The sequence below is a fragment of the Leptonychotes weddellii genome, chromosome 7, assembly GCF_054177405.1.
Source record: "Leptonychotes weddellii isolate Sample4059 chromosome 7, ASM5417740v2, whole genome shotgun sequence".
Lineage (NCBI taxonomy): Eukaryota > Metazoa > Chordata > Mammalia > Carnivora > Phocidae > Leptonychotes > Leptonychotes weddellii.
Window position 1 is genome coordinate 132,830,002 of NC_138375.1, and position 13,228 is coordinate 132,843,229.

At 44.3% G+C, this 13,228-nt stretch overlaps 1 protein-coding gene and 1 non-coding gene across 2 annotated transcripts in view; one reads left to right on the forward strand and one right to left on the reverse strand.

The window, feature by feature from the left end:
- The window catches only part of RUFY1 (RUN and FYVE domain containing 1), a 59,607-nt gene that overhangs the window by 31,413 nt on the left and 14,966 nt on the right, over positions 1 to 13,228 (reverse strand). The window contains exons 5-7 of the mRNA XM_081827298.1: positions 12,134 to 12,257; positions 3,870 to 3,931; positions 1,084 to 1,149 (exon numbers count right to left, since the gene is read on the reverse strand). Coding sequence (XP_081683424.1) covers positions 1,084 to 1,149; positions 3,870 to 3,931; positions 12,134 to 12,257 — 252 coding nt within the window. The remainder of the gene's footprint in view (positions 1 to 1,083; positions 1,150 to 3,869; positions 3,932 to 12,133; positions 12,258 to 13,228) is intronic.
- TRNAM-CAU (transfer RNA methionine (anticodon CAU)) lies at positions 5,895 to 5,967 on the forward strand. The gene has a single exon. It is a non-coding gene; the product is annotated as a tRNA-Met (tRNA).

A 13,228-nucleotide genomic window follows, 5' to 3' on the forward strand; every position in this document is an offset into this window, starting at 1 on the left:
TCGGCTCAGGTCATGATCCCAGGGTCCTGGGATCGAGCCCCGCGTCGGGCTCCCTGCTCTGCGGGAAGCCTGCTTCTCCCTCTCCCACTCCCCCTGCTTGTGTTCCCTCTCTCGCTGTGTCTCTCTCTGTCAAATAAATAAATAAAAATCTTTAAAAAAAAAAAATAAAAATAAAAAAAAATAAAAAATAAAACTACAATCAAGTAGAGTTTATCCCTGTGATACAGAAATGGCTCAGTATGAAGACATCTACTAATCAAACACAGATTAAGGGATAAAAGTCATGATTACCTTAACGATGCGAAAGGGCATTTGCTAAAATCTGACCTCTGTTCCTTATAAAAACGCTCCATAAATGAGGGACCTATCAAGAGTCTCTCACAATAGCAGCCAACGTCACACCTAAGGAGACCGTGGAGCAGCTCTCCCATTTTGCAATGACGTGCCAGCTCCCTGAGCTGTCTCTCGGGCGCTTGGGGCAGCGGGGCTGCTACCGTGGAGCAGGGCTACGGTGCACCGCACACTCTTGGAGGGGATTCAGAGACACAGCGACAACAGGTCTCCCCACCAATCAGACTGAGCATCTCTGCCCGCTCGCAACCAACACCGCCCTTGGCCAGTGCTTCATGAAACAGAACAGCAGCTTTCCAATAAACTGAAAAATCAAGGTACAGACGCCTGCTATTTGCTACTGAACTGTCATCAAAGGTCTAGCCTGGTGGTTTTCCAACCCTTTTATCATCCTGCCCCGGCACCCCAGAGGGATGCATGCTGATTCCCAGCAGGAACAGTGCTTCCCAACTTCCAACTGGGTGGCTGAGGGGTGGGGGGTGGAGACTCAAGGTGTAATCTGTTTGCTTTCTACATTGCCTAACTGCACAAAACAAAGAACCCAAGAATTCCCAAAGCTCCTTATCAAGAAATCATACTTCTCCAGTCTGTACACACAAGCATGATAACCTTCTTTCTTGGATTGGAAAAAAAGTCAGTTATGAATATATATGGCGATTCAAAAATGTTCCATGAAATGACTATCGGGTATTGAGAAGGAACTGTAACACTGGAAAAAGGAGCGAGTCCTACCTTAAGTGCCGGTTAAGTTCTTCCACGTAATTTTTTTGATCAAGGACATCAGTAATTCTTTCGTGCCTTTTAAAAAGAGCATAAAAAGAGAGAAATTCCTTTAATTCGTGGCTAATGCTTTGTAACCATCCCCCAATGTGCGGATCACCTTGAGGAAGTACCAGTATCATCAGGAAACCAAGGGACAGTCAGACCTCAGTAATAATGTCTGCCTGGTCCCGGTCCCGGAGTGAACAGAGAGCAAAGCTGGCCAAGCGGTGGGGTGTGGTGGGGACAGCAGCCAGGGCCTTGGGAGATGCAGAAACGTGAGCAGGCCTCGGGCAGACACCCTCCTGCCCTGGCAGGCCAGGCATTTGGGAAGAGGAGAGAAAGCCATCTGGCATGCAAGGTGCAAACACCGACGGCCATGTGCAAATGGCCCTCCCTTGAGGTGGTGGATGCAGTAGCCCTTGTCGTGCGGAAGGGAAAGAGCGTGGCTCAGAAAAGGAGACCAAAGGCTTTTCAAAACATAAAGCTGACTGGTCTGGCTATATAAAAAAAAAAAGGGTTGAACATTTTAAAGTTAGACTCGCCCCCCAGCCCCCAATTTCTTTACATACATACATATATACGTATGTTCACACAGGGATCATTCTACACAGGTGCTGCATTATTCAGCATGGTCGATTTTTTTCTTTTACCTGTTCTGCCCTTCACATAGCTCTGCAGGTAACCCACATGAATAGTCTGTGGAGCCTATATGCATATCATAATATCCATCTGTATTATATAGATAGGATATGTAATTGAAACACAAAAAATACACTAGGGATTTCTTAGGTTTACAAAAATGATATACGGTTGACCCTTGAATAATGCAAGGGTAGGGGTGCCAACCTCTGCATATAGCTTTGACTCCTCAAAAATTTACACTAATAGCCTACTATTGACTGGAAGCCTTACCAATGACATAATCAATTAACACGCATTTTGTGTGTTATGTGTATTATATACTCCGGTCTTACAATGAAATAAGTTAAAGAAAGTGTTATTAAGAATATCATAAGGTGGAGGGGGGCGCCTGGATGGTGCAGTCGGTTAAGTGGCCGACTCCTGATTTCGGCTTAGGTCTGATCTCAGGTTTGTGAGATCGAACCCCGAGCCAGGCTCCACGCTCAGCGCAGCGTCTGCTTGGGATTCTCTCTCCCTCTCCTTCTGCCCCTCCCTCCCCTTCTCTAAAATAAATAAATCTTAAAAAAAAAAAAAATCATAAGGAAAACACACTTACAGTGCTGTCCTGTATTTACTGAAAAAAAAAAAATCTGTGTATAAGTAGACTTGTGCAGTTCGTACCTGTGTTGTTCAGGGGGCAGCTGTATACACTTCTCAGTATCATACTTTCCTCACTCGATAATACCTTGTGGAAATCCCTGTAAGTCTACTATACCCCGTCGGTCAAATTTGTTATGGCTGCATAATATGTCACAGAGTGGAATATTTTGAATGCTCCATAATTTATTCAATTATCTCCTTATTGATAATCAGTTTATTTCCATTTCTTTACATTAACTATATATCAATTTTATTTTTAAGTAATCTTTATACCCAACATGGGGCTCAAACTTGCAATCCCAAGATCAAGAGTTGCATGCTCTACCAACTGAGCCTGCCAGGCGCCCCAAGAATACATTTTTGTTTAAGTCTCAAGTGGGTGAATCCTTGTACTCAAGATGCCTGAAGCATTAATGGGGTTCCCACTGCCAGCTAAGGTGTGCTGCTGGGACAGAGACCGTGAGAATCCTTACGGGAACACGTTGGAAAGACAGGTGGCAAAAGAGTCAAACACAGCCCAAGGGTTTACAGTGAAACTCCCCCCCATGCCGGCCCCCGGCCAATTCCTCTCCAGGCAGCCAGTGTGAGCAGGTCCATATGCTCCTCTAGAAGCAGGCCATGCGCGTGGAAGTGCAACATATGCATATGGATGTATATTCTTTATCATAATTCAAATGGTAGCAAGTTATACACACTGTTTGCTTTGTTTACTTCTCTTTTTTCCCAGAATAGCTCCTTTAAAAGAATGCTCTTGGAGGGGAAGAATGAAGGGGGGGAAATCGGAGGGGGACACGAACCATGAGAGACAATGGACTCTGAGAAACAAACTGAGGGTTCTTAGAGGGGAGGCAGGTGGGAGGATGGGTTAGCCTGGTGATGGGTATTAAAGAGGGCACGTACTGAATGGAGCGCTGGGTGTTATATGCAAACAATGAATCATAGAACACTACATCTAAAACTAATGATGTATGGGAATTAACATAACAATAAAAAACATTGGCATAAAATCAAAAAAATAAAAATAAAAGAATGCTCTTGTTAGCAGCATGAAGGAGAGCTACACATGGCATGAAGAGACATCCAAGACACGCCAGGATCAAAGGACAAGCCCAAAGGCAACTTATGTCTACATAATAGTACTGTCCCATTCATATTCAAACAAACCATAAGGCAAATTGTACTACCAACAAATATATCCCCGCAAGGCATTTAGAAAAGCCCTGGGAGGAGACACGAGAAGCTTCCTCTGAGGGGACTGAGCTGGAGATAGGGGGACAGTGTGAATGGGGACGTTTCACTTGTCCTCTCTATTCTGCAGAGCTCAACTCCTTGCACATGGGAATATTAATGTATTACTTCTGTAACTAAAAACGCCTAATGAAAAGGAAAATGGCCCACAAAGCAAACACAAATGTAGCATTCTTCGCCAGAATTTCATGAAACGTGAAGAGCGCAGCATGCAGGGTGGTACTTACTCTTTGCCACCATCAAGATCCTGCACATCCTTAAGGTAGAGGGAAAAATCAATCACTCCAACCTGATTGACATAAAATGTACAAGTTTAAATAAGAGAAACTTGTCCCGTTTTCCACAAACCTTACATCTTTAAAATTCAGGGTATTTACATTCCTGTCTCTTTCCTACAAACATCTAGTTGTGCTAACTAGCTCTATAAAATAGCAATCAACTGAACAAACAAACCAAAAGGAAAATAACCCCACCACCTTCTAGAAGAAAAACGTATTAAAAATCAGAATTTAGTGGGGAGCGCCTGGGTGGCTCAGTCGGTTAAGCAACCGACTCTTGATTTCGGCTCAGGTCATGATCTCAGGGGCATGAGATCGAGCCCTGCGTTAGGCTCCATGTTCAGCAGGGAGTCTGCTTGAGATTTTCTCTCTCCCTCTGTCCCTCCTGCTCTCTCTCTCTCTCAATAAATACATCTTAAAAAAAAATCAGAATTTAAGCGAATATTCTGAAATTTTACTCCCTTGTCAAGGTTAGTTTTGTGTATTTATTCAACAATCAAGTTGCTGACAAAGATCAACAAAGTTCTTCAGGTACAAAGTAATTAAAAAAAAAAAAAAAAAGGCCTGGATCGCTAGATCGAGGTGGTAGGTAACCTTAACTGACACTCTGCCTCCTTCGTTCCCTAAATCATGGGTGAAATGGTCCCATCCCATTTTCCAGGGGACATTCTCTGCTGCTGTGGAGAACGAGGGAGGACCCAAACCTCTCCCATCTGAATGTCAAGGGCTTTGTCCAGAAATAAAGCACTCGGGAGAGAATGAGAGGCTGGTCTGCCACTTGTCTACTCCAGTGTGAGTAAATGAAGCCACTCCTATTTGAAAAAAGGGAAAACTGGGTCGACCAATAGATATTTATCACTCATGTAGCAGACGAATCACAGATCCCTATGCAACTGTAACGAAGAATGCTGCAGATGGATGTATAATGACATGAAGAAAGCTCCAGGAGAAAATGTTAAATCCTAGAGCAATAGGTATCTCATTAACTCTGTATAGTATCACCATTTTTTTAAAAAAAGATTTATTTATTTGAGAGAGAGAGAGCATGAGCACGGGGGGAAGGAGCAGAGGAAGAAGGAGAGAGAGAAATCTCAAGCCGACTCTGTGCTGAGCATGGAGCCCAAGCAGGGCTCGATCCCACGACCCTGAGATCACGACTGGAGCTGAAACCAAGAGTCGGATGTTCAACCGACTCAGCCACCCATTATGTTAAAAATCAGAATTTAAGGGAACACCATTTATGTTAAAGCCAGAGCCACGTGTGATGGTTTCTGTAACTTCTCTGTCGCACCTCCCACCAATCTACATTCCCGACCCTTGAACCTGGGCAGCCTCAGGGTCTGTCTTGAGTAAAAAGCGGCAGAAATGTTGCTGTGATTTCTGCAGCCACGTTAATGAAGGCAACACAAGCTTCTTCCTGGCTCTCCCTCTAGAGGCATATACCTTTGAAGTTCTGAGCTTCCACAGAGGAATTCTGGCTACCCTGGAGCCATGACCACATGAGGACAGAGGTGCCTGAGAAGCCTCTGCTGTTCCAGTCCCAGCTCACTGAGTCCCTTCTCAGCCCCAAGACAGACAAGCAAGACAGGAAGCCTCAGTGATTGCTGCCCCTGCCAACCTGCCTGCAATCACAGGGCCCTTAGTCAAGAAGTACCTGCCTCTCTCAGCCCAGTCAACCCCCCACCGTGAGATACAGTGATGGCTACCGGTTACCTGGCTGGTGATTCCTTACCCAGAAAAAGGATTTAATCTGAAACAAAACCTATGTATATATAAATGCATAGAAAAAGTAGAACTGGTTCTAGAAAGACTTTCCCCTCAGTTTTTACCATCATCTATGGGGATGAGTGGGATTGACGGGGGAGGGGAGAAGGGGAGTTTCAATTTTACTTTTCACTTGATATGCTACTGTATAAACTTTTTTCAACAAGGATGCATTTCTTTTGCAATAAATAATAAAAATAAATAAAGGGTGCCTGGCTGGCTCAGTGGGTGGAGCATGAGACTCATGATCTCGAGGTTGTGAGTTCAAGCCCCACACTGGGTGTAGAGATTACTCAAAAATAAGATTAAAAAAAAAAAAAATTAAATACGGTGCCTGGGTGGCTCAGTCGTTAAGTGTCTGCCTTTGGCTCAGGTCATGATCCCGGGGTCCTGGGATCGAGTCCCGCATCAGGCTCTCTGCTCTGCGGGAAGCCTGCTTCTCCCTCTCCCTCTGCTTGTGTTCCCTCTCTCACTGTATCTCTATCAAATAAATAAATAAAATCTGAAAAAAAAATTAAATAATAAAATTTAAAAAAATTAAGTAAAAAAGAAATACATTTTCAACTGTGAAAAAACCCAACAATAGAAAGAAGGAGAGAGGGACGCCTGTGTGGCTCAGTCGGTGGAGCGTCTGCCTTCAGCTCAGGTCATGGTCCCGGGGTCCTGGGATCGAGTTCCGCATCAGGCTCCCCACTCTGCGGAGAGCCTGCTTCTCGCTCTCTCCTTGCTCCTACCCCCTACTCATGCTCTCTCTGTCAAATAAATAAAATCTTTAAAAAAAAAAAAAAAAGAAAGAAAGAAGCGTTAGCACTCAAAGTAGACATTAATGGATCGGGAAGCAAATAAAGCCCTTCTCCCAAGGCAGAAAGCAGAACTGGTCCATAAAAGTAAGAGCTGGTTCTTCAAATTCAACACAGTAGACAAATTCTATCCAGTACGATCAGTATTTAGTAGCAAGTGCACAGTATGCAAATGAGAAAAGTGAGATTTTAAGAAGCTGTGCGGGAACACTCTCATGTAACTAATAGATCTGAATGAAATAAATGATTTCTGGAAAAATACAAATGACTAAAAAATCGTCCCAAGACACAGGAAACCAACAAAGTGACCAAGAGCTAAGTAAAAAATTAAAGTGGTCAAAGAACTAGGACCAAAAAAAAAAAAAAAGCATAATGCTGAAGAGATCATACCAGGAAGACACCTTCAAATAGAAAAATAATTCGTGCTCTTATCAACATTTCCGGAAAACAAGAAAAAAACATTATCCAGCTTATTTTATGAGATTAACACAATTCTGACACCACAAAGGGACAAAGACCTATTAAATCTAGGCGCACGCTAGAAGAATAACACACGATGGCCACTCTGGGTTTATTTTAGGAATGCAGGGGTAATATCACAACAGGAAACCTATGAATGAATTCAATTATATTTATGGGTTAAAAAATATGACATTTTGGGCGCCTGGGTGGCTCAGTTGGTTAAGCGACTGCTTTCGGCTCAGGTCATGATCCTGGAGTCCCTGGATCGAGTCCCGCATTGGGCTCCCTGCTCGGCAGGGAGCCTGCTTCTCCCTCTGACCCTCCCCCCTCTCATGTGCTCTCTCTCTCTCATTCTCTCGGTCTCAAATAAATAAATAAAATCTTTAAAAAAAAAATATGACATTTCAAAAAATGCCAAAAAAGGGTATGTGATGGCCCTGCACGCTCATTTTTAATAAAAACGTAAAATAAGGGTGCCTGGGTGGCTCAGTTGGTTAAGCGACTGCCTTCGGCTCAGGTCATGATCCTGGAGTCTCGGGATCGAGTCCCGCATCGGGCTCCCTGCTCGGCAGGGAGTCTGCTTCTCCCTCTGACCCTCCTCCTTCTCGTGCTCTCTCTCATTCTCTCTCTCACAAATAAAAAAAAATAAATAAATAAAAAATAAAAAATAAAAAAAACGCAAAATAAATTAGACTGGAATAGTACTTTCTAAACATGAGGAGGAAGATTCCTGAGACATCAGCAGCAAGCATTCACACGTCATGGCGGCGTATGAGAGGCCCTGAGCTGAAGAACAGACCGGGGAAAAGTACAGAAACCTGGAATCACTGCACCGTACACCTGCAACTCACAGGACGCCATGTGTCTGCTAGAATTAACAAAAAAAATTCTACCGTGAGCACAGACACACACACAGAAATTCTATTTTAAAACTAAAAACGAATGAAACAGCTGACTACTGTCATTTCAGAGGACTCTTCAAAGGTTCCCTCAGACTGTCTCTTAAATAATGGTAATAACGATAAATAACAGTACAGGGATGACCGGGTGGCTCAGTCAAGCTCTGCCTTCGGCTCAGGTCATGATCTCAGGGTCCTGGGATCCAGCCCCGCGTCAGGCTCCCTGCTCAGCGGGGAGCCCTCTCCCTCTCCCCCTCCACCCCCCACTCATGCTCACTCTCTCTCTCAAATAAATAAATAAAATCTTAAAAAAAAAAAAAAAGACTGTTACTGACATAGGATAAAGAGATTCAGAGACTAGGCTTCTGAGTCCAGAAATAAACCTCATTGGATTATGGATATTTCACACATAAAGGTGTGAAATAAAGGTGAAATTTCAAATTAGTAGAAAAATGTACTTGATACATGATATTGAGAAAACTGGTTTACTGTTTGTAAACGAAACCTAGACTCCCATTTCACACTATGTCAAAAGAAATGACAGGCATTATTTAAATGTAAAAAATACAGTTGACTTAAAAAATCAGGTTAATTTTTAGATGGGAAAGGACTTTCTAAGCACAATACCTTAGACGGTATAAAGAAAAAGTCCATTAAGTGTGAATGCTGGGGCGCCTGGCTGGCTCAGTCAAGAGAGTATGCAACTCTGGATCTCGGGGCTGTGAGTTCGAGCCCCACGGTTGGGGGAAGAGATTATGTAAAAATAGAATCTTTGAAAAAAAATAAAATAAATTTGACTGCAAAAAAACCCCTTTTTTTCCTTGCAGGGAAAACAGCTGTAAGAAACTAGAAAAAAACTGATAACCAAAATTCTGACAGTTAATATCATTAATCTATAATAAAGGAGTGGAAAAGAAATGGAAGACTCAGAAAAATGGGAGGAACTGGAACAGGGAGTCACAAAAGGAACAGGAAGGGGGAATCACGAAAACTGAACCACCAATGGCAAATAACACATATAAAAAATATACTTGACCTCCTGAGTTCTCAAAAATGTAAATTTGCTGGGGCACCTGGCTGGCTCAGATGGTAGAGCATGTGACTCTTGATCTCAGGGTTGTGAGTTCAAGCCCCACGTTGGGCATGGAGCCTACTTTAAAAAATAAATAGGGGTGCCTGGGTGGCTCAGTTAGTTAAGTGACTTTTTTTTTTAATTAAATTTTTATTTATTTATTTATTTAAAGATTTTAATTCTTCATTTGAGACACAGAGATAGAGAGAGAGAGAGAGCATGATCAGGGAGAGCGGCAGAGGCAGAGGGAGAAGACTCCCCGCTGAGCAGGGAGCCTGATGTAGGGCTGGATTCCAGGACCCTGAGATCATGACCTGAGCCGAAGGCAGACGCTTAACCATCTGAGCCACCAGGGCGCCCTAAAAAAATTTTTTTTAAAGATTTTATTTATTTCTCAGAGAGAGAGCAAGAGAGAGAGACAGGGAGAGAGGGAACACGAGCAGGGGGAGTGGGAGAGGGAGAAGCAGGCTTCTCATGGAGCAGGGGAGCCTGATGCGGGGCTCGATCCCAGGACCCTGGAACCATGACCTGAGCTGAAGGCAGACGCTTAATGACTGAGCCACCCAGGCGCCACCTTTTTTTAAATTTTTTTTTTTTTTTTAAGATTTTATTTATTTGACAAAGAGAGACAGTGAGAGCAGGAACACAAGCAGGGCGAGTGGGAGAGGGAGAAGTGGGCTTCCTGCCGAGCAGGGAGCCCGATGCGGGGCTCGATCCCAGGACCCTGGGATCATAAACGAGCCGAAGGCAGAGTTGCCCAACGGACTGAGCCACCCAGGCATCCCTAATTAAATTTTTTAAAGATTTTATTTATTTGAGAGAGCGCACGCATGCGCACGCGCGCTCGTATGAACAGGGGGAGGGGCAGAGAAAGGAGAAGCAGACTCCCCACTGAGCGGAGAGACCAACTCAGGGCTCGATCCCAGGACCCTGAGATCATGACCGAAGGGAGACGCTTAACCGACTGAGCTACCCAGGCACCCTTTGACTGACTCTTGATTTTGGCTCAAGTCATGATCTCAGGGTTGTGATATCAAGTCTTGCCTGGGGGGGGGGGGTCCGCGCTCAGCGGGGAACCTACTTGAGATCCTCTCCCACTCCTCCGGCGCGTGCATGCTCTAAGATAAATCTTTAAAAAAAAAAAAACAACTAAGCATGCTTTAAAAAAAATGTAAATTTGAGAAGAGCTGTTTTGGTCTATGAGATTGAAAAAGATCAAGAATGCTCATTATGACGTCATAATACTAATGTAGAATGTTTACTTTAACACAGAAATCCCAAAATGTATTCTAAGGAAATCAATGGACAACAGTAGGAAGAGGTATAAGGATGTTTATAGTACTGTGGAAATACAGAATCAACCTTAGTTAATAAGGTACTGGTTAAATAAATTACAGTATGCTCATAAAATGAATACAGGCATATATCGTTTTATTGCCCTTTGTTTTACTGCACTTCCCAGACTGCATTTTTACAAGCTGAAGGTCTGTGGCAGCTCTGTGTTGGACAGGTCTATCAGCACCGTTTTCCCCACAGCATTTGCTCCCCCCATGTCTCTGTGTCACATTTTGGTAATCACATATTTCAAACTTTTCCTATTTCTACCTTTGTTATGATGATCTGTGATCAGTGATTATGACTCACTGAAAGCTCAGATGATGGTTAGAATTTTTTTAGCAAGAAAGAATTTTAAAATTAAGGTATGGGGGCGCCTGGGTGGCTCAGTTGGTTAAGCGTCTGCTTTCAGCTCAGGTCATGATCCTAGGTCCTGGGATTGAGCCCTACATCGGGCTCCCTACTCAGCAGGGAGTTTGCTTCTCCCTCTCCCTCTGACCTTCTCCCCGTGCTCGTGATCCCTCTCTCTCTCAAATAAATAAAATCTTAAAAAAAATACTTTATATTGACCTTTTATTTATTTTACTTAGCTTAATTTTTATTTTTATTATTTACTTACACATTGATTTTTTTTTTTAAAGATGTTGTGATAGGCCACAGTATAGTGTAAACATAACTTTCATATGCACCGGGAAACCAAAGAAAGTCATGACTCGCTCTACTGAGATATTCACTTAATTGCAGTGGTCTGGAACCAAATCCGCAGTCTCTCTGAGGTAACGCTTCTCCTGTGCAGCCGTTTAAATGGCTCGTATCTCCACTGACATTGAGAGCCACGTGGGACATAGTGTCAAAAAAACATTACAAAACGGTGTGTGCCTGGAATAATCATATTTTGGTTTAACAAAAGAAAGTCCAAATACCTCTAAAATATAAAACACACACACACCCTTATTCATGTGTTGAAAGGATAGATATCAAAATGTAACATTAAATTAATTAGCTGTCTGAGTAACGGGATTCAGTGTGAGGTTTTGGTTCTTTTCAAAAATACTTCTCTTTATTTTTTGAAACATTTTCAACATGCAAAAACAACAAAACTATCGGGGGGAAAAAAGGGAGGAGAGATTATAACCAAAAGAAAAAAGAAAAGAAAAACCGCTGGCTTGGGTACGAAGGGACTAGGGGAAGCTTTAGATTCCTCATACCCAACTTGGGGCGGGAAGCCGGCCAGGCAGTCGCTCAGCCAGAGCCGCACGTGCGCTGAAGGGGCTGGAGGTGGGGAGGGGTGGGGCTGTCTCTCCCCCTCACTCACTTACCGTCCCCACCACCAGGAGTTTAGGCCTCAGCCCTGGTCAGCTGCTCCTGGGCAGGAAGAAAGGAGGATGGTCCTGCCCCTTAGGGTGCTCTGTTCCTTGCTGCCCGCTTTCATTTCATGCCCCCTGCATCACCTCCCTTCCCCAATCTCTCCCAACTCTTATCTCCAGTCGCCACCCAACCTTGGGACTTGTCCGCTCCATGTTTTTGCGGTCTCTAGTCTTGGCCGCGTCTAATTCATCACTTGGATGGTTGCTAGATTGATCTTTCTCAAACCCGGGCCTGATTATGCCAGCACACTGCTTAAAAGCCTCCAGTGGCTTCTCGAAGCTCCCAGGACACAAGCATGGCCGTTAGCATGGTACGGATGGCCTGCAAACCGAGCCCAGCCTCCACCTTCGTGTGCCTCCATGCCCTGGCCCGGACTTCCCTTCCCCAGCACAGCCCTGGAGCAGACACCTTGTGTGCTTTGCCCGTAAGAAGGCCCGGCACATGTCCACAGCCCTGTGCAAAATCCCCAGCCCAAAGAAGACGTTCCCCCTCAAGCCAAGATTCCCATCCTACCTGAGAATCCAAGTCTTCTCCTTTTAAGCAGAGATTGGCATCAAGAACATTGAGTCCCACCAGCAGACCGACAATCACCATCCCTTCTTCCTCCATCATTAATGCTTCGGGCTCATAGAATTCACTGGAAGAGATTGACGCAGCAGGTGGCCGGCCGCTCAGGAAGGGATGTTCACCACCTTCTCCCCAACGTGCCCTGCCCTTTCACATCTCAGCGGATGGGCCAGGCTGCCAGCTTCCCCAGATGCCCAGAAACCCCCTGGTGCCAGTTTCCTTCTGCCTTTCATTTCCCGCCCCTTCAAGTGCTGCTGTCTCTTCTCTTCCCGTGGTTGAGGACAGGCTCCTCCTGCCTCCAATCTGAGGCTGACTCCTCCGTCTGGACCCTGGGCCCCAGTCCTCCTCTTGGCTCCTGTGTTCCCGACCATCAGTCTGTCCCTCCTGTCCCCACTGGCGCCTTCTTCCGCAATGCTATGCGCTATTTCTACACTCACGCCAACAGGAAGCGGGACCCCATAGCCCCCCACATCCAAGAATAAACCCCCCCTTCCACACTGGCTGCTTTCACTTCCTCACCTCCCAGTCACCTCAGCCATTCACAGGGGGCTCCATCCCGTCTACTACAGCTCCTGGTCACCAATGATGTGCTCGTTTACCAACTGCGGTGTATGTGTGAATGTGCATGAGACCTCAGTGTCTTAAGAATTAGGTCATGAGGTCATGGGGATGAAAGGTACAGCACAGGGAACATAGTCAGTGGTCCTGTTGTCACTTTGTATGGTGACGGATGGTAGCTACACTTGTGAACACAACAGAATAGTGTAGACTTGTGGAATCACTCTGTTGCATGCCTGAAACTAATGTAACATTATGTATCAACTATATTTCAATTAAAAAAAGAACTAGTTCATTAGAACAAAATTTGCACCTCAAAGTTACTCAGTGTGATTGTACTCAAAACACAAAGTACGTGAAGTATTTGAAGAAGTATTTGAAATCCCTATTTATCATACAAAGATACGGTCAATAAGAAGCCATGACTTAAAAACAATGAAAAATTTTGAGTGGCAGGCCATACTATAAAAGATATTTTTAACT